Source organism: Azolla caroliniana, unplaced genomic scaffold, assembly GCF_043228905.1.
Source record: "Azolla caroliniana isolate FFs.n. ecotype wild unplaced genomic scaffold, voAzoCaro1.0.p SCAF_18, whole genome shotgun sequence".
Lineage (NCBI taxonomy): Eukaryota > Viridiplantae > Streptophyta > Polypodiopsida > Salviniales > Salviniaceae > Azolla > Azolla caroliniana.
Window position 1 is genome coordinate 11,144,572 of NW_028230453.1, and position 20,914 is coordinate 11,165,485.

At 41.2% G+C, this 20,914-nt stretch overlaps 1 protein-coding gene across 2 annotated transcripts; it reads right to left on the bottom strand.

The window, feature by feature from the left end:
* Nucleotides 1-3,759: 3,759 nt before the first annotated feature.
* Nucleotides 3,760-11,659, bottom strand: ELF5 (proline-rich family protein). Of its 2 annotated transcripts, XM_087333997.1 has the most exons (9): nucleotides 11,528-11,659; nucleotides 9,345-9,438; nucleotides 7,014-7,099; nucleotides 6,855-6,904; nucleotides 6,689-6,752; nucleotides 6,481-6,562; nucleotides 5,521-5,915; nucleotides 4,609-5,178; nucleotides 3,760-4,335 (listed from the first exon to the last, which is right to left on the bottom strand). In XM_087333997.1, exons 1-9 carry the CDS (start codon nucleotides 11,606-11,608, stop codon nucleotides 4,132-4,134), a joined length of 1,626 nt encoding a protein of 541 aa, XP_087190123.1. In that variant the 5' UTR covers nucleotides 11,609-11,659; the 3' UTR covers nucleotides 3,760-4,131. The 2 variants fall into 2 exon arrangements, with proteins under 2 accessions (XP_087190123.1, XP_087190124.1); XM_087333998.1 differs by lacking the exons at nucleotides 9,345-9,438; nucleotides 11,528-11,659 and adding an exon at nucleotides 7,278-7,355.
* Nucleotides 11,660-20,914: the final 9,255 nt, after the last annotated feature.

The window sequence follows — 20,914 nt, forward strand, 5'->3', positions numbered from 1 at the left end:
TAATAGAAACATCTGTTCGAATTGGGGATATAAAGGAACCAATAGTGGCATTCATCAACCACTGCTCATAAATTAATCTTTATGTCCTTAGACTTCTACCAAAAGGATGGTGACGGATCAACACAAAACATGGATGGAAGATGTGAGCGACAATGAGAGGAATAGAAGAACTTCATGGAGCTTGCCCAAATGTACAAGTTAAAGTTAAAATTGGTGGCATTGAGTTGGTCTAACGCTTCTTTGTGCAAAATCCAACCTCACGTTGTCTCAGAGAGCTATATACCACGGTAGCTCGAATGGAAATGACGGTACTCAAGATGGCTTAGATATCCTTTGTATCACTAATTTGGTGAGTTTGTGTCCTAAAATAGAAAGTCATTGCAATTCGTGTAGCATGAGCCATGCTTCACACTTGGGAAGAGGTGGCATACAAGAGTTTAAGGCCCATTTCCTTAATGTAAATTTGTGGTTCAAGATTTTCTTTATGAAAGCATACCTTTTTAAGTAGTCCTACTTGTTGGTTTATATTGTAGATAAAAGATTACGAGGACTCACCTACAGTCATCTGAACGTCTTTTTTTTCCTCGTAACGTTTCATTAAGAGCTCAGATTTATGTTCTAAAAATCTCATTGGAACCTCTTCCTATTGCCGCAATTTATAGAGAAAATTCTTGTATCTTCATGATCCTTGTTCAATCACAATAAACACAAACAATAGGATTGCCATAAATAAATTTATATAGATATTAGAATAAGGTAATACATCAAATGTTCACAAATTTAATTAGGTACAACGAGATGAAACCTTTGAGCCCGGCCACATAGAGTGACTTTTATGGCAATAAGTAGTAAGATTGAAGAATATATGAATTGCAGGTAGAGAGGTTCAGGAGGGGATGTCCCACAAATGATGTCCACACCTCTCTTGTCATTGTTGGTCTCACATGCCCTCTTGATTGGCAACTCTGAGCTTGATCAAAATCTCGGTCGCGCTTCCGTTTTACGCTAACATCACTCCCTCAAACACTAGCCTCTCTTGTTCTTTTTATATGCATCGAGACCTCTTCATTCAAATAAAAATAGCAATCCTTCTTTTACCATGCACCTTCACTCATCTTCCTAGGGCACCTACTGTGAGTAAAATGTCTATCCTTCTGTCCATTCATTCTAAAGTAAGCTCTTGCTTTTTATGTTGCATCTTATTATTGTTTCAAGCCTCATCCTGTCTCATGTCCTTCTTGTCATACTTTTTCCCTATCCTCTAACCTTTCATGTATCTTGAGTTTGATGCTTTTCCTCTCATGAGCACCTCACATCATGACAATGCCCTATTTTATAGCAGTGTTGTAGTAGTATGATCCACAAGTTATTGTGCGGTCAAGCTCAATGGAGTATTGATTCTTCCTCTTTTCATCTTTCCTTGATTGTTGTGGAGTTATTTGGACTTCTACTTGTTCTAGTTGGACAATATCATGGTTGGAGGGGTTCTAGCTTCTTGGAGTGAGTACTATCTTTGAGATACACAATCTCTGGGTGCTCATCTACTTGTAAGGGTGTCAGCTCTATCTCTTGGGTAAGAGGATTGTTCCATTCTTTCGGGTGGATCTCAACTTTGAAAACTGATTCTGCTGTCCTAGGCCAAAAGATCAAAATAAGGAACTTAGGACAATTGAGTTTCTCATGTTTCAACTCTTGTGCTTGGAATTAAATGGGTAGTGGCACATTCATTGGATGCATGCCACTACCCATTGTCCTAGGCCAAAAGATCAAAATAAGGAACTTAGGACAATTGAGTTTCTCATGTTTCAACTCTTGTGCTTGGAATTAAATGTTGACTTTGAGAGTTAACTCATGTTGAGCTTGTAGATGTGACTTCTGAAACTCCTAGCATCTCCTCCAACCCAAAATGACTTCATGACAAAGGACGTTTCCTAGTTGTCATTAGAGTTGGTTGGTGAGCACCAAGTGGACGAATTCACACTCGTTGGTCATTGTTATGAACTTATTTCTTTTCTTTAGCAACTTGTACAAAGTCTCGATAAAATACTCCCAAAAGTATATAATGATAGAGTTTACTAGAATTACCCATATTATAGGTAGGATCTATTCCGGGACACTACACGCTAATCCACACTAAATGCACCATTGGAAGAAACCCACACTATACTTATTGTTGTATGTCTCTTGCTACAAGATTTTGGAGACTTGAGTGGTCTTAAATTATGTTGGCCATATACCCTAAAAGACTAGTTTTAAAAAATCAAACTCCTACTATAAGGCTAGGTATCCTTATTGCAAACAATAACCTTGAACTCTCATTAATGCATATACAACCCCACTACCAAGGATCTGTGCTTTAGTTGGTGTAGATATTATCTATGTCTCCTTGAGGATCACCAAATAGGAAGTGGTGTCTGGGACAAAAAAGTTTTGATCCACTAACACATCCTCAATTGTCAACCTCACACTAGGACAAGCCTACCCAATTTTCCCCTTAGTGGTTGGTGTTGATTAGACATCTCCCTTCCAATAAAATTCATTAGAGATTAAGTTGATTTCTATGTGTGATCCATCAATGGGTGAATCATTCACTCCATACCCCAGATCTTCATGAAGGTTTGTGTGGTAGCTAATGCCTAATGTTGCCGAGTGTAGTGGTTGTCCACATATTCCCTTCATTCTTTGACCCTTCTTTAACAATAATATTTATGGAAGCATTCATTTGATTTCTCACCATTTTCCAGTAATTGTTCATTTCTTTCCATCAGATCAATAATTACCTCATATGTATTGACATCGCTTGGTGGGGTATTTGAATAGAAAATTATTCAACATAAGTATAATGGGAAATTTATTACAAAGTATCCAACATTTAGAAAAATGTGTATTGAGTATATTACATAAAGCATAGTTTTTTCTTCATCAAAGGGGAATATATCCAATGCAAAAGTGAAAAAGACCAATTTTCTTAGATTATGGTAATTTTTATTTAAGTATAATTTGAATAAATTGAAAGTTAATGAAATATAACATATAACGAAAAGCTACAACTATTTGAATCTGTGTAGGTTAAATAAGGTTTTACTTTTCAATTCAGCACATTCTACAAATTGGGTAGGCATGGCAATTTCAACCAACCATTATCAAAGGGCTTCTTCTACTTTCAATTACTAATAGTGACTTCCTCCTGGAATTCAAGGCATCCAAGATCATTTACCTTTTGCTATGAGCCTTAAAAAATCTTCTGTAAGAAGCAGTGGCACTTGCTCATAATCTGACATTGATGGAAATTGCGAATGTGTAGATTATGCAATTTGATAGGTTTTACATGTCAATAGATGTTCAAAAAGCACTTTCTCACATGGATTAAGGTTTTCTTAAGCAATGAATCACATAATTGGTTGATCAAACATAAACTGTTAAATAGGATGACAATTCTTGGCCCCAATGCACATCCAAAGATCTTACATTTTATGGATGATTTTGTCATCATTATTATTGCCCATGTTGAAACTTACCTTTCCTATTGATCAATTATTCTTTGATTTTATTCTGCATTAGACAGTAAAGACCACATAGGGACTGACAATCTAACAACAGAAAATTTCATGGTACAAAAATTCCATGGATACCTGACAGCTTTAGATTTATGTACAACTGAAAAAAAGTACAGTAAAGAAAATTCAGAAGCTCCATGTACTGCCCTACAAAACAAAAAATTTGAAACATGAAAATAGCTTCTTAAAAGTACATAAATAATGAGGAACAAAGATCTGGAGTAAATTCCATTGATATTTTCTGAGCTTGAACATAAGATTGTTCACTTAGAAACATGATTAGAGAAGTTCGGCACAAGCACATAGTGCAGCAGTATTAGGCCTACAGAATGGAGTATGTATTCCATAAGACTAGGTAGGCACATCCCAGACTTCACTCTGAAATCATATCGTACTAGCTAGGGTATCTTCAACGGTGCCCTACAATGATTGTCTCTTTTCCCAATGGATCACCAATGTCAACCAATGAACTATACATTTCCCATGGGCAAAACTTGAGTAAATCACTGCTTTGAAGAAATCAACTCATTTTGAATCCTTAAACCTCGTTCAAATGTTAATTACTATAAACTTGTCAAGAGAAATCACCATCAAAAGCACCAAGAGCTTTCATGTCATCCATGAATGCTGAGTAAGAATCATCAATACTTTGTGGTTTTGGGATAGGATGCGCTGATGAAATTTTAGCTACATTGACCACAGCATGGGAGGAAGCCATAGAGGGTTTAGCTTTTGTCTTATGCACACTCTCTCTTCGTACAAGCACTGAAGCTGGAACCTGTTGTTACAAAAATAGTTGAAAGGAGAATAATATTTCCCACTAAAAAATGCTATTATAAAAAAAAGGAAAACACACCAAAATCCCATAGATTGCAGAATATTTACCAGAATACTCTGAAGTTTTCATAAAATAGCAGATTACCCCAATGTAGTAGTACAAAGTGTACCATTACAATGGAGTATTCTGGTCATTTATGAAAACTTCAGGATATTCTTGTAATATGAATAAAGTCAGGTGTCGGGAAAATCAAAAGAGGGAGGGAGGGCTTACCATTGATGTGAGCTCAGGAGTGTGTTGAGCAAGAGGTCGTTTCACAACCGTTGGAGCAGCAGATTTTACAAAGGATGTCTTTAAAGAAGCTTTCCCAACCTCATCCAATGATGGGTTACTGTCCATCGACACTACTCTAGGGGGCAGTGGCATAAGAGGAGCCCCAGGCATTCCAATAGGTGGCCTTGTTAGAGACGGTGGCAGGGGTGGCAGTGGTAGTCCAAGAGGCTGTGAAGGAACCATAGGTATACCATTCGGCATCATTCGCGGAAAAGATTGTCCTGTGAGAGGTGGTGGTGGTGGAGGTGGAGGTGGAGGCCTCAAGCCAGGTGGTGGAGGTGGTGGAGGAAGTCTCGAAATGCTGCCAGGTGGCAGCATTTCATGAGAATTGATTGACCTCATCATGCCCAGAGGTGGAGGTGGTGGCGGCAATGGTAGAGAACTGACAGGTTTTTGCACCAACTGCTGTGGTGGTGGCAGTGGTCTCTCTGGTGGTGGTAGCGCACCCTTATTATCCTGACTTTCTTCATTCTTTTGTTCAGTTTTTCCATCTTGAGTAGGGGGAGACACCTGAAACCAGATATAAATTTTGGGTAAAGCAACGAGCAATATTATGCATCATATCAACAGATACAAAGAGCCAAACAATAGACAGATTTAGTTATGGTGCATTAGTTCTTTAAAAAATATTTTACAATGTTGTCCCTCGCTTTCATGTTTCAGTAAATTTAGCAACGTTATTCACTCTGAAGACAAGTATCAAGGATTTTAAGAGCAATTAATCAAATTTCTATCTTTTCTGGGTTCTACTTGAAACAATATTTTGTAACCCATTTTCCTTATATTACATGAATCATTTTCTTTTCAGGGTAGTAAGTAAAACATGATTCTGAGAATTTGATAAAAACATACCCAATCATGAGCACTCCCACTCATCTTTTCATTGGTATCATCAATCCCTGGAGGTCTCACAGCTCGTAAAATGCCTATTGTTGTTCCTGCACCTGTACCTGGAGGAGGAGGTTGCATTTGCCGATGAGGAGGCGGTGGTGGCAATAATATTTGAGATCGAACCTTTGGAGGTGGCCCTGGAGGAGGTGGTGGTGGCAGGGGTAAAGATGGAGCTGCTGAGCCACCTGGACGAGGTGGAGCAGGAGGTGGTGGTGGCACCGGAACTGACAATGGGATCATTGTTGCCTCTTCAGCAGAAGTTCCTCCTTCAGCCATCGGCAATGGTGGTGGAGGCGGAATCGGTATAATCATCTCTGTATCCATGTCTCCATCTTCTGAAAGCAGATTGCTTGAACCTGCATATTAGAAGGTGTTATGTAAGCAGATTATTTTATTTATGTACGCATAACATATGCGAGGGTAGGTAACTAGTATTTGCAAAACATAAAGTGACGGGTATGTTCACTATTATTATAAAGGAACTAACGTGATGGATAGAGGGAATGATAGGTGCATGAATTATCATGATCTTGACCACCAATGAATGAAGTCTTTTAATAAGGCATACCTATTCAAGCGGCCTAGCTACCCTCATAGACACATTACGTCAAAAGGCTAAAGTCTTGAGACACTAGTGGTGCAGTCTAGGCTTTCATTGCAACTATGTCTTGATCATATCTCGGGGGTGATCAGGAGGATCAGGCTCCTCTATCCAACCTCTTCACCTTTTTTTACTTTAACTTGGTCTATCAATTACAAAGACATTCTTAACAGAAGGAATGAGTAGAATACTGTAAAAGGTTGCTGGAAACTACTTGATGACAAGATATCAATCAACCAAAGGGAATTGCTCAAAAGCTATGCATAGAGAGGTCATAAGGAGTGAGAATCTCTTGATATAAAGAATTCAATCAAGCATACCTGCGTTAGATTTATACATTGGAGGTTTTCCAGGGGGTGGTGCCCCTGTTGGGTTTAATGTAGGATGAAAGTAAATAGAATCCTGAAAATTAGAAAATAATACATGTGGTTAATAAATAGCATATCACCAAAACCAACTGAAGGTAGCAGAGTAAATCACATAATAGCATAAATCACCAAAGCAAGGAGGCCATTATAGCAAGAATACCTCTGGATTCATCTGTTTTGCCTTTAGCTCTTCCTCGGCTGTTCTTCGCGGTGCAGATAAATGACTAATAGAAAACAATCATCATTAAGATACAGTGAAAGGTAATTTCAAAGTTGTTATAACCCACTCCAATGACAAACAGAAAAAGAGAAAAAAAAGCAATCACCTGAACATTATAGGCTCTTCGCCCTTCTCACGCATTTTCTCTTCGTACTCCTAGAGAAAGCTCCACCCACATTAATCGTGATGGAACATGTGGAACATAAATTGCAATGAAATACCTGAAGTTGAGAATGAATAACTAGGTAACAAGAAAGAAACAAACCTTCCTCTTTTTCATCACCAAATTCAGTGTATCTTCAAGTTGTCGTTTTTTGTGTCTCCTAGTCTTATCCAAAGCCCCATCAGCCTCTGTTACAAAAGTCAGTTAATTTAAACATGACATATACATGGCAAATATCATTAACCATATTTAAGCTGCCCAATTTGTCCATCAAACTGCTAGACCACCTTATAAATTGTGTGTCAAAAACACATTAAGAGTGCAGTGACACCTCATTGTGAAAGTAGACAAATCTTGAAGCCCCACCTAGCACACAGGCTAATAAGTGTGGATTCCGTTTAATGCTGCTCTATATCCAAGGCAGAAATGAGTGGTTTCCAGCATCAGCCAACAAACGTGTTCACTACCATTTGCAAGAAGAATTACTATCAAATTCAATCCATTAGAGTCACAAAGCCGATATTACGAATATGAGAATGTAGCAAGGGAACAATCACTTCCCAAGTGTAATGAAAGAGTTTATTCAGATAAACACCTTCAAATATATAAGTGTATCCATCATTACCAACTCTTTCCACTGCCTCAATAACCAGTTGTCAGGACTCATCATCAATAGTACCAAGAAGAACAAGGAAAAGAGATTTTATCATAAACCTTGAAATAACTCGAATGCAAATTAACACTTCATACTAGGTAGTGTACTGTACAAAGTAATTACACTAAAACGGACTGCAACCATACATACTATAACGTATAACACCTTGTACAGCTCTAGGTGAGTGATTGTGTGGTCCTTGTGGCTTTAAAATATTGCATGAAACTTGGGCCAGAATCTCAACTTGAATGCATAGAGAACAGAATTAAATATAATGGTAAACAAGTACCCCGAAGGAAATTAAATTTCAGAATCACATAAGTACAGAAATGTTTTAAAGAAAATAATCAAATTAGTAGTGTTATATGCATACATACCAATATCATTTTTAAAGAACTATCAAACTTAGACATAGTGCATTTAATTTCCTTCCAAGGTTTACAATCAAATACATTTCAAATTGAAAGTTGACATTCACTAAAGACATGAGTGAATGCATATTAAGGGAAAACATGACACTAAATGCATGTAACCACTGAGCTGACTCAAACTTAAACTTGTTCAAATACAATTGATGGATGAGTAAGTTTGGCAAATATATACACATATATAGACACATAATGAATAGAAAATAACCAAAAAGCACGATTATGGCATAATAGTACAGTTGCAATCTTGTCTAATCAAAACTGTCATCCATGCATTAGATTGGTTTTACCAAGAGATATGAAGCAATTTTCTTGAAGTATCCTCAAAGAAATTTTAGTAGGATAGCAATAGTGATTTTTTATTTTACCCAAAGGGTTTTGAAAATCTGAGACCAAAGGAAAAGAGGAAACATAAATTGGCACAATCAGGATGACTTTGAGGAATGCAAAGAGTCGAGTGTTTTGCATGTATATGATATCCTCAAAGAAATTTTAGAAGGATTACAACAGTGGTTTTTTTTAGTTTAAGGGTTTTGAAAATCTGATGACCAAAGGAAAAGAGGAAACATACATTGGCACAATCAGGATGGCTTTGGGGAATGCAATGCGTCAAGTGTTTTGCATGTATATGATATCCTCAAAGCAATTTTGGTAAGATTGCAATAGTGGGTTTTTTAATTTACTCAAAGGGATTTGAAAACCTGAAGACCATAGGATGACCTTGCAGAATGCAAAGAGTCAAGTGTTTTGCATGCATATGATAAGGAGATTGTAAAATGTCTACAGATATTGATATCTTTATCATGCCAAGGGGATAGAGACAATGTCTGCAGTTGTGGATGTTACAAAACCCAGTTTTATGAACCTTTTGGAGATAGTGATGACGCGATGTTTACAAAGAATGTTCGAGAAACTCTTGCCAATCAATGACGACCTAAATCAGCCCCTTAAATGGAAAGTTGGTCCAATTTCAGTAAGCTGCTAAAGTTGCCAACCTGATTTTACTTATAAGAGACTGGCAGGTAAGCCTCACCCAAGTACCCATAAGCTTGTTACGTGTCATGCATTTATCCTTGAGGTGGAAAAGTGCTGGACATTTACGATTGTGCATAGATTTAATTTTACATCATATTTCGGCATCAGGTTTTTATTTCAATACTGAGTAGAATGGCAGGATGCTCATTCATACAAACTAAATCATCATTGTTTTGACTAAAGATTCTAATTAAGATAAAAAAAATGTTGCTGCCCGTATATATATATACATACATATCTATCTATCTATATATATATATATAGAGAGAGAGAGAGAGATGGATTCCCAGAACATAATTAATTGAAGACACTTACTCATAGTTTCAAGTTTCCGAATTTGGTCCCTTATAGCTTCTGGGTCTTTCTTAAGGATACCAACTTCACGCACCTTTTTCCGTTCCTTCTTATTCTGGAAAACAAAATAACAATGAAACAAGAAATATAAAAATCACTAGTAGAGGCATTGTATCTTGTACCCTTATTTAACAAGAATATATATTATCCCACAAGTCCCACTAGTAGAGGGGCTGTGGTTTGTCACAATATTTAACAAGAATAAATGTATCCCACAAGTACCCTAGCAAAGAAATAGTGTTCCTAATTTCTGGAATTACTCCATCTCTAGTATTCCAGAACATGGTATTCCTTTTCCATATAGCCGAATGTTTATCAATAACCATATATGAATTCTCCAAATCAGTTTTTGGTTTCTTCCCTGTTGCATGCATTTGCATACATGTGTGCATCCCTTTTCTAAGTGTGTTAGAGCCCCCTAATGAAATTTTATAAAATATCATGTCACACAAGGCTATCCACCACCTTCCCAGAAGTTAAGGCTAAAGACATAATATAAACTTGGAAGATATCATATATTTACATATGCTTCTCATAATAATTCCATCCCAAAACATGTGGTGAAAACTTAGAAGCAATGGACAATGGTACCAACCATGCTCCAAAACAAATCTGGACAATAAGGTTTGACCTTTTCAGTGATGACATACTTAACAAAACTATGGTTCCACTTATTTTCAAATTATATGATATACTACATAAAGATAAACAAGTGTGACTAAATAATAACTTTTCATGTACTACCCCTAGCATGTATCATATATGATCATCCTATTGACCATCCTTATTTTGGATCCCTACCTACTCATGTTATTGACCATATATATCCTTATTTTAGAATTCTTATATATGTAGCACATCCAGTAGAAATAAGAAGCCAGATTCTAATTCAGTCATGATGTGCACATTGGTCAACAGTCAATAGCATGATATCATACCAGGAAACACTCATGCCTACCTCCATGACGCTAGGCATGCCATGATACTAGGCAACAGTCATACCTACCTCCAAGACACAAACCCCTTCATTATTTAAAATAGAACTTCAGCACAGCAAACGAAAAAACAGCAAGATTAAAAAGCACAACTGAAAGAAGCCCAAGCACAGTGATATACAACCTAATGGAGAAGGTTCAAATGCGTTGAAAGCTAAAACTGTAGAAGTTTCCCACAGAATAAAGCAAAAGTCCTAAATGATATATCCCACAATCTCACATCCTTGTTCTTCAAGAAAAACAGGTAGCATTATTAATGTCTTCTCCCATAAAGTTTATATAACCCAGTCTATGTGGAAGTCATAAAGCAAGAAAAACGAGAGATCCTAGAGAGATGGAAATTATATACAAACAAGAACTACAAGAAATAATAAACATTTGCAAAAATAAATGTCAGAAAAGATTCATGAAGATCTACCAATATCGTAGCAGGTTGCCTCTCTAACTCTTGAAATGAGAACAAGTTGAAAAACACATTTTTCACAAACAAAATTCAGCTCTCTTTAAGTTCTTGAACATCAAGTGTAACTTATTAAGTGCACAAATTTCGTGATCATTTTGGTTCCATAATGTCATAATGACCACGGTTAATGATAATAAAGTCTTATCTAGGGTGTAAAAATAGCATCCTCATCATTGTCTCTCACAGCTCAGTCTTTGTCTCTCTTGCAAATAAAATCAGTTCAAACACATAAGTTTACGTATAAGTTTAATCCTTATAACACACCCTCTTTAGTCAGTTCTTACCTCTCATGCAGATGACAGCACATTCTACATATACAAATCCAAGGTTTACATAGCTTATAAACCATTCTCTCTCTAACATCAAATTGTGCATAAAACAAGCCTACCCTCATCATGTCTACAATGACAAGCAAGGAAATGCTTCGAGAACCTATGAATTGACAAAATCTAAATGGGGTACGTATCAAACGACCAACGGAATTTCGAAGGCACCATAAAAGACACTTCCATATATTTTAGTTTGCAAAACAAAAATTGGTACGCGCAGTGCAAAGCAGGAAAAGCAAGGAACAGAAAATAACAACGATTACACAAAAAGGAAAACCCTAAGAAGGGTGCAAAGCAGGGGAAAGAAAAAAATAAAGGAACGAAGCAACGAAGAATAGAGAGTTAAAGGTAACGAACCCGTTTTAGTTCCTTTTTTCGAAGCTCTTTTCTGTAGGCATCTGTAGGATTCATGACCTTCCCGCCCTTCGTCGTCTTCATTTTCCCTGCTAACAAAAAGCCCGCTCGTCTGTGTTGCGTCTCACGAAATTGTTGCTTCTTCCTTTTCTGCTTACAATCTATATGTATATCATAGATTCATATATGTATATGTATATGTACATATATGTATATATTTATTTCATTGATTTGGGGTGGAGGGCTGGATGGATCTAAAATTCTTTTCTTTCTTTCTTTCCTTCCGTGGCTCGGAACGCTGTGTCTTTAAAATCTACAATTTACCCCTCCCTCCTTCGCGTGTCTATCTATCTATCTATCTATCTATCTATCTATATGTGTTGTTAAAATTTGTGCCCTTCCTTCTTTTTTTAGGGAGTCCCCAAAGCAGCACTTCACTTCAGGAATCAAGGCATCCCTTGTCACCGCTGTTGCATTTAATTGGGCAATCTGATGCAAACCATAATATCCCCACCAAGAAAGAATCCATCTAAAATACATAGGACTTTAGATCACCATCCATGTAAAATTCTAACCCTCTAGAGCTATTGTTGGGTTTGTTCCCTATGATTCGTGAGAAAGACCGACTAGGAAAAACACAATGTCGCGGAAAGACAGAAAACAGCAAATGCACGATACACGGTGATTTATGTGGAAAACAATAAATAGGAAAAAAAAAACCACGGGAACAGAGATATTCCACTATACAACAAAATAACAAGAGGAGACAAAAATACAACACTCTCCAAACAAAGTGTATCAGCCACGTAAGGCTCTTGGCGTCTAAGCTCACTTAGTTATGGCGCCGCTCACTCTCTCTTCTCTGTCACACTCACCAACAGAGGCTCATTGGCACTTCGTTCTACATTGTCTATTCTACACACTAGGTTTTGCCCTAAGTATATTTATACTTATACCCTGAATGGGCTATTTACAAATGTGGCCTCTACTACTTATGTTCCTATTATTAAACTAATAGCAATAACGGTTAATGAGTCGAATGGTCGACTAGTCAATTCGACTAGCCGACTCTTATGTCGATTGTCCAATCAGCCCGACTAGTCGGCCTTGTCTTCGACCTGGATCATCTGTTGTTAGCTCTTCATGTCGACTCCCTTTAAGTAGACTCGCCCAGTCGACTCTCCATGACATCGATTGCTGGCTCTCGGCCCGACCAGTCGGCTACTCCTTGTCTTCGACTGTCAGCTCTTACTCAGTCAAACAGTCAGCTCCTCCCAAATGAGGGACATACTCCTAACAAACTCCCCTTTCACTCCTATGGGTGGAGTCGATCAGTCCTGACTTCACTCGATAGACTCTTGAGTCTGTCCATCGGTAGGTTCTTCTTCAGCATGTCGGATCCATTGTCGTCAATATAGATCTTCACAAGGGTGAACTCTCCTTCCTCCATTTTCTCCCACAACCAGGGATACCTTCTTTGTCTATGCTTGGTTCGGGAGTGATACACAACATTCTTGGCTAGATGTATGGCGCTTTGGCCATCACAATGAAGCAAGTACTTCCTTTGCTTCATTCCCAACTCACTAAGAAAGTTTCTCATCCAAATAAGCTCTTTTTCGGCCTCTGCCACTATCATATTATATATACTCTGCCTCTGTGGTCGACAAGGCCACAGATTTCTAAAGTCGTGACTGCCACGACATTGCTCCTCCTGCATAGTTCATCAAGTACCCTAAAGTGGATCTACTTGAGTCCACATCCCCCGACATGTCTGTGTCGGTAAACCCTTCGAGCATAGGTTTTCCGACACCATACCTTAGGCATACCCTTGAGGTGCCTTTCAAGTAACCTGAGTATCCATTTGACGACTGCCCAATGTTCTTGTCCTAGATTACTCATATATCGGCTTTTTGCCCCCACAACAAATGCTATGTTTGGTCTTTTGCAGACCATAGCATACATTAAACTGCCGACAGTTGAGGCATATGGTACTTTCCTCATCTCCACCTTTTCTCTCTCCCCTTTTGGGCATTGCTAAGCATTCAGCTAGTAGTTAGTCGGCAACATAGAGCCAACTAGCTTTGTCTCTAACATGGCACTTTCTCGATTTTGTCCCGAACTGTGCATCCCTAAGATTTGCTTGGTCGGGCCAAGATCTTTCATGGCAAACGACTTGCCTAAAGCTTTCTTCAAGCTCACTATCCTCTTCGTGTCTTGTCTGACTATCAACATGTCATCCACATATAATAAGATAATAAAGAAATCACCTTCAGCTTACCTTTTGACAAACACACAATGATCTGCATGCGTTTTCTTGAACCTATGTTCGAGCATGAAGGACTCGAATTTCTTGTACCATTGGCATGAAGTTTGTTTCAAGCCATATAAGCTTTTCTTTAGTCGACACACCATGTTCTCTTTTCCTTTCTCCTCAAAGCCTTCGGGTTTGCTACATATAGATCTCCTCCTCTAGTTCCCCGTGCAAGAATGTTGTTTTGACATCCAACTGTTCGATCTCTAGATCCATGCTCACAACAATGCTCAGAACAGTTTGGATGGATGTCATCTTCACGCTGTCGCGAAGATTCGTGCATGCGTGTGCTACTCGAGCGACCACCGGGGTCTTGGACTAGGGAGGATCTTCATAGAATTATCGAAGAGATGACGATCAATGTGAGATTAGATGAAATTTGTTCACTTGAGAAGAAGAAAGATTGTACACTTGAGAAGTAGAAAAATATGACGAAGATAAAGACAAATATAATTATATTGATGATAGTGGTGTTGGTGATATCACATATTGAGCCCCCCTTTACACAAGCTCCACTAGGGTTTTTATAGTGCTCTTGATGCACAAAACCATGGGTTTAGAACCCATGGTTTTGGGGACACGGTTTTGCTTATGACATGCACAATCCATGGGTTTAGAACCATAGTTTTGTGCACATGGTTTTCTATGGTTCTTTCATCTATAATTCGTATATTAAAAGGAAATACATAAAATCTACACTATATGATAGTTGTCCTAGTGGTAAGGCAAACATCTTGTATCTTAGAGGTGCAAGGTTCAAACCTTGCTTGCACCCCTCTGTATGAACTCAAGTGTCACTAGGCCTTAGTTTTATTTGCTAAGTGTATGTGCAATGTTGCACATCCTTGTATTATTCGTCTCACTTGGTTTCACACCGTAGCCGAAAATCGTCACGACATCCACCCCCACCAAACCCGCACATCCTCCGGTATGTGCCGAGAAAGGTGAAGAGGTAAGATCTTTGGCAACGGTGATGAACTCAAGTGTCACTAGGCCTTAGTTTTATTTGCTAAGTGTATGTGCAATGTTGCACATCCTTGTATTATTCGTCTCACTTGGTTTCACACCGTAGCCGAAAATCGTCACGACATCCACCCCCACCAAACCCGCACATCCTCCGGTATGTGCCGAGAAAGGTGAAGAGGTGAGATCTTTGGCAATGGTGATCAACCGAGTTCCTCCGCACGCTCGTCGACCTCGTTTGACTTCGTCTTCCACTTCGAGTATGCTCAATCTTTCTAACCGAACCACTATAGCCACCCGATCCACCATATCCGGCGCTCACACCTTCTTCCCCGGTCGGTTGTAGTAGATCTACCAAACGATGTCGTTGATCCAACCGCTCTTCCTTCTTCCACCGTGCGTGTCCTTCGATTGGACTCCTGGCCACTCCTTGCGCTCACCGTCTTCAACTGGGTGTTGTAGATCGTTCGTGGCGATCTCCAATTAGGCTGGGTTTGCCCTTGTCCAGATCGGTCTCCGCCGATCGCTTCTCGGCTGGTTTGGCCTTCGTCTGCATTTGCATTTCGCCGAGTCGGGCTCAACCGATTGATTCTGGCCGGGTCGGCCCCCTTTTGGATCGGGATCGTCCGATCGATTTCCGCCGAATCAGTTTTCGGCTGGGTTGGCCCCGGTTGATCGACTCCCATGTGGATCTTCCTTCGTTTGGGCCAGAATCCTGGCTAGATCGTCTTCTGGTTCGACCGGTTCTCGACTCTTCCTTCCCTCCCGCATGCCGCCTCTCCATCAAACTCAACCACGGCTTCATCCTTGGCCTCCTCATCGGCCACATCCTTCCCTCCGTGTATGCTCGCCTCGAGCCATATTGTCTCCTCTCCGCCACCTCCTTTATCTTCGGCCTTATGTCGACACATGGTCTCGACTACTGAAGTCTCCGGAACTAGTGTGAAGGAATCCCTTCGTTCATGCACATTTACTTTTTCTTCCTCATCGCCCTTCCGGTCCTCCGCTTTTCCATTGACACATTCCGTCTCTCCGGTCTCACGTTGGCGCACGTGCACAACTGTTGAATTCTCTAGAATAGGTGTGGGGATATCCTTTCGTCCTCAATCTTCTTCCTCCTTGTGTTGGGCCTTCATCTTCCCGTCGCCACCTACTGTCTCTCCGATCTCACGTTGGCACACGGGCGCAACCGCCGAAGTCTTTGGAACAAGTGTGGAGAAAGTCTCAGCATGGCTATCCACCGTCGACTCGTCCATAGCCACCTCTGACTCGATGTCGTTTGTCATGGCTACCTCCTCAATCACTTCGAACTCAAACACTTTATCTCCCTCTATCATGCAAGCTTTTCTCATGCTTGCACCTTCATCACCTGATGTTTCGTACACAATGCGTGTTCCGAAACATTTATCCTCCCTCGAAGTGGCATTCACTATCCTCGAGTCATCGGCCTCCTCCTTGGTCATTGTTTCTTCGTAAGACAAGAAGGTGACTTGTTTCACACCTTCTCTCTCGGTACCGTCATACCGAACCTGAGCCTTTGTATCAGCCACTTCATTAACCCGCATTTGTTGGGAGGTCTCTTCTTCCTTGATCACCATTCGCCTCGGTTTTGTCTCCCTTTTAAGCTTCATTTTTTTTGTTGGTGGCGCATTGCTGCATCTCGTCCCTCTTTGATTGTCCCTCATGGGCCGTCTTGTTGTCGTCGATATTCTCGCTCGCCCCTTATCGTGTAGTCAGCATACACTTTCCACTTTGCTCCAATCCTCGATGAGGCCATTTGCACCGTCATCTTCTTCGAGTTTGAGGCTGATGGCCATCCTTTCCATTCGATCGATTGACTTCACGAACATAAGGACCTTATCGACCCCCACCAAACTTTGTTCCCGCTCCGAGAGTTGAGAAAAACGACGCTCGAGGTCTATGAATGCTTGTGTCGCACCTTGGTGGGTCTTCGCCGATGTCACCCATTGGTCGAAGTTGCGTCGATCTCGTCCCTTCAGTCTCTCATAGCCATATTCCTCCAATAGAGCCTTCTCGAAAGTCGCCCACGAATCATGAGCTTCTAGAAGCTCGTTTACATCTTTGAAGATCGGTTGAGACACCACCCGACAAAAGTACTCCAGCCTCATAGCTTCGTCCACACCTCTTGAATCCATCTCCGCATTGTAGACTTTTAGAAAACTTTGGACTTCGGCGCCGTTGAAATAGCTCACTCGCTCGACTACCCTGTTGATGGCTTGTTGGGCTTCATTTCGTCTTTTCCCTTCTCTCAGAAACTCCATCATCCTTTTTGACATTGCCTCCATGAGATATTCACCATCCATATTCGTCCTCCCCTGCTGCTCTTCACGTCAGGTTCACCAAATGATGTCGCGAAGATTCGCGTGTGCGTGTGCTACTCGAGCGACCACCGGGGTCTTGGACTAGGGAGGATGTTCATAGAATTATCGAAGAGATGACGATCAATGTGAGATTAGATGAAATTTGTTGACTTGAGAAGAAGAAAGATTGTACACTTGAGAAGTAGAAAAATATGACGAAGATAAAGACAAATATAAGTATATTGATGATAGTGGTGTTGGTGATATCACATATTGAGCCCCCCTTTACGCAAGCTCCACTAGGGTTTTTATAGTGCTCTTGATGCACAAAACCATGGGTTTAGAACCCATGGTTTTGGGGACACGGTTTTGCTTATGACATGCACAATCCATGGGTTTAGAACCATGGTTTTGTGCACATGGATTTCTATGGTTCTTTCATCTATAATTCGTATATTAAAAGGAAATACATAAAATCTAAACTATGTGATAGTTGTCCTAGTGGTAAGGCAAACATCTTGTATCTTAGAGGTGCAAGGTTCAAACTTTGCTTATTTGCCACTAGGCCTTAGTCTTATTTGCTAAGTGTATGTGCAATGTTGCACATCCTTGTATTATTCGTCTCACTCGGTTTCACACCATAGCCGAAAATCATCATGACAACGCCTAGTGCGAAAATATCGTCAAAGTCGACACCCTTTTTCTGTTGAAACCCTGTCACCACAATGTAGGCTTTATATTTGGGTGTGTTGTTGACTTCTCCAGTCTTTACCTTGTAGAACTATTTATTTCTGAGTGCTCTCTTACCTTTTCGTAGCTCCACCAAGTCATAAGTATAGTTTTCGTGCAAGGAGTCCATCTTGTCTTGCATCACACTCTACCATTTCTCCTTATGCTCGTCGGCAATGACTTCATCATAGCACTCACGCTCACCTTCATTAGTCAAGAGAATGTATTGACTGGCATATGTTGTAGGTGCTCTCCTTTCTTTGAGTGGGTATCTCCTTCCACTCGTTGTCGGTTCCAATTTAGACATCTTTGCTGACTCTTCTCTTGGCTCAGCTTCATATGTGTCAATCGGTCGTTGAGGGTTAGTTGATTCCAACTCGTATTCCTCGATTGACTTCAATAGGTCCGCCAACTTCGACTCATCTGTGTTAGTCGGTTGCTCCAAGTCGATCGACTTGGATTCAGCTGTGCCGACTGTGTCGGTTCACTTGGCCTTATGTCGGTGGTAGTGGGAGTTGACTGGGAAGTCGATTCTGACTTCTGTTGCTTCCAATCCTCAATCCTCTCATCTTCCAAGAAGACTACATCTCAACTCCTCACTACTTTCTTATCGACTAAGTCCCACAACCTATAGCCGAACTCGTACTTTGAGTATCCCATGAATATGCGTGGTTTCAACTTATTGTCGAGCTTCGACCTCTCATCCTTAGCCACATGCATATACACTAAGCATCCGAACACCCTCAAGTGTTGGTAGGAGACTTCTTTTCTTGTCCACACCCTCTGTGGGACATTACCTTTCAATGGTACTGAGGGAGACTTGTTTTATTAGATAAATAGTTGTATACATCGCCTTCGCCTAGTATGTTTCTGGCAGCTTAGCATGCACTCTTTCCATTATCGTCCGATTCATCCTCCCTGCAAGCTTGTTTAGATCAGGGGTCTTTGGTACACTATATTTGATTAGAATACCTTGGGCCTTGCAATATTCTTTGAACTGCCCTTTATATTCGCCACAATTGTCAGTTTGGACAACCTTCAACTTCCGGCTCGACTCTCATTCAGTTCTTGCCTGGAACTCCTTGAACATTGACAATACTTGATCCTTCGACTTCAATGCGAAGGCCCATTGCTTCCGACTATAGTAATCAATAAACGTTACCAAGTATTGTCCACCTCGATGCGATGGAGCATCTACGTAGCACACATTCGTGTGTACTAGTTCCAGTGTGACTTATCTTCTTCTTGGTGGTCTTCTGTGGAATGCGGTTATGTTCTGCTTTCCAACGAAGCAGTCGACACACTTCTCCAAGTGTACTCCTTTCACTTCTGGGAGAAGTTCATGGTTGGCTAGGATATGCATTCCCTTTTCACTCATGTGGCCTAGCGCTTGAATAACCAAAGACAGGTTTTCTGGGGAGAGTGGAGACGATATAACTAATGATACCAAGTCCTGACGGAATAAAAGTATGAACCTCTAGATAAACGGGGAACCGAGAAGGATGATAGTATAAGATAGGGTCCCCTCCTCCAACAGGGTCAGAAGAGATAATATTAGAGTTTCAATCGGTTGACGACATGGTAATTGCACCCGCATGTATGAGAGGAGGTGGTAAAGGTAGGAATGTTGTCACTGAAACAAACTGAACGGATAGGGATAATCTATGCATGGTATTTCCGGGTCCGCGCGTTGTTGCGAAGTTTCGCGTTCGTGTGTAGGAAGAGGCGGGACCACGGGGGACTTGGACCAAGGAGAGAGTGAGAGAGAGAGACAGATTTGCAGATACATAGAAGGAAAACAAGAGCAAGAAACAGGAATCCGATTACTATAATCAGTAGCTTACAAATCGAACGGTTACAACCGGCAAACCGGTAATGGACCTAACACAGGGTCCTACTCACGCACACAGACGACAGCCACTCGACTCAAAGAAACAAAGGGGGGGGGGGAGCCTCTGCTGGAATCACACGGGCTGTCCACAAAGCAGAGGCAGCGAACTCCCGGCACCCACAGAGAACAACGGTCAGAGGAGAGAGAGCTCAACACTCGGTTCTGCAGCAGCACTTCCTCCTCGCCAACGCGCGATCCCTTTTTCTCCCTTCTCTCCCTCCTTAAATAGTCTATTCCCTGCCCCCTCTCCATAGAGATACGCACAAAATCCCTAATAGATGTGTACTACCTAGTATTTACATCAGCCGACCTAGTTATGAATCATGTACAAAATATCAATTCTCGCGTCCTCCCATGTAAGAGCCGGTTCATGTGCCTTTTTCTCCGATTCTGCCTATGGCCGGTTTTCTTCACGACATCCACCCCCACCAAACCGCGCATCCACCAGCATGCGCCAGAGACGGGTAGATACCGAAGAAATCGGCTTCACTCGTCGGTCTCCGATTCTTCACCAGGCCCGAACCGATCGTCGTCGTCGCTCTCGCTCGCCGGCTCCAGCTTGTCTTCAAACCGCTTCTTGAACACTTTGATCCGCTTCCCGGCCACTGGTACCGCTAACCGTGTCCCGTCGAGTTCCGCGAGGTGGTACGTGCCGTTGTCGTTTGCGCTCGTCACCGTGTAGGGCCCGAATCATCTCCTCGCGAACTTTCGCACCGCCTTGTGCTGATTGTCAAGGCTGCTGTTCTACACCAAGACCCAATCACCTTCCTCGATCTTCTTTGGTCGCAAGCGGTCCGGTTGAATCGGGTCTTATTCCGCTCCCTTGCCGCCCGCAACTTTTCCTTCGCCCTTTTCATCTCCTCCAGCCTCCGCTCGAGTTGCCGAATCCGCACCGCCAGCAACTCCTCCCGGCTCATCTCGTCCTTCCAATCTACTGCCGCCCACGAAGATACCGTCCGTTCCACCGGCATGATCGGCTTCTGTCCATACATAAGCTCTGCCGGCATAAACCCTGTCACCGAACTGTGCGTAGTTTGGTCCGCCCATAGTGCGTAAGGAAGGAGCCGTGGCCAATTCCCGACCTGCCCTCCGCATGCACGCACTAACGCCTTTACGATTGGCCCGTGCCCACGTTCTACCTTCCCGTTCACCTCCGGGTTGTATGCCGTAGTGAG